Source organism: Pterocles gutturalis, unplaced genomic scaffold (genome assembly GCF_000699245.1).
Source record: "Pterocles gutturalis isolate BGI_N339 unplaced genomic scaffold, ASM69924v1 scaffold29212, whole genome shotgun sequence".
In the NCBI taxonomy this organism is placed as follows: domain Eukaryota; kingdom Metazoa; phylum Chordata; class Aves; order Pterocliformes; family Pteroclidae; genus Pterocles; species Pterocles gutturalis.
The window spans coordinates 6,330-6,928 of NW_010116342.1; the positions used below are offsets into that span (position 1 = coordinate 6,330).

Here is a 599-nt window from a genome sequence, read left to right on the forward strand (position 1 = left end):
TGTGTAGCTGTACAGCTCTGCCAAAAGAGCACAGAGGAAAATCTCCAACAAGCTGCACCGTTGGAGAAAGCTGCAATCCGGCCCCGTGAATTGCAGTTTTATCCCAGATGAGCAAAATGCAAAAACCACCCTGAGCATAAGGCTAAAAAAAAATTAATTACGAGATACCACTTCCTTTTTAACATGAATGAGGTGTTTAAAGACAACAACAGAGTAATACTGGAGTTGAAAGAGCTCCTCTAATCACTGCCAGGGAAGAAAATTGGGGCTGATCACTCAATCCATCAGAAAGAGTCCCTTACCAGAGAGCTCTGCTGCCCATTTGTCGGTATCCGCATACTCAAACTCCAGGTCTGGGGACTCCGAATAGCCCTGCAAGCAGAGGAAGAATCCAGTTCAATCACAGCATTTTTCAGGAAAACCAAAATCCCCAAGACATTCACAATTCACCTCATTCTCCTGCAAATTCAGGGCTGTCTCTTCTGTTTAAGAAACCAAAAACGCACCCGCAGCAGCGTAAATGTTACCAAGGCAACTCCTCCCCACCTCCTGCATCTCCATCCAGCTCTGCCGCATGGAGCCAGGCTGCTGCGCTTCAC

General features: G+C 46.9%; 1 protein-coding gene across 1 annotated transcript in view; it reads right to left on the reverse strand.

The window, feature by feature from the left end:
* LOC104463243 (striatin-interacting protein 1) overlaps nucleotides 1-372 on the reverse strand; it is a gene marked incomplete at both ends in the record, with an annotated part of 6,649 nt that extends 6,277 nt beyond the window's left edge. Inside the window, 2 exons of the mRNA XM_010075485.1 lie at nucleotides 1-17; nucleotides 303-372. The exon at nucleotides 1-17 is cut by the window's left edge and continues 49 nt beyond it. Of these exons, the coding sequence (XP_010073787.1) occupies nucleotides 1-17; nucleotides 303-372 (87 nt within the window). The remainder of the gene's footprint in view (nucleotides 18-302) is intronic.
* Between the last annotated feature and the right edge of the window lie 227 nt (nucleotides 373-599).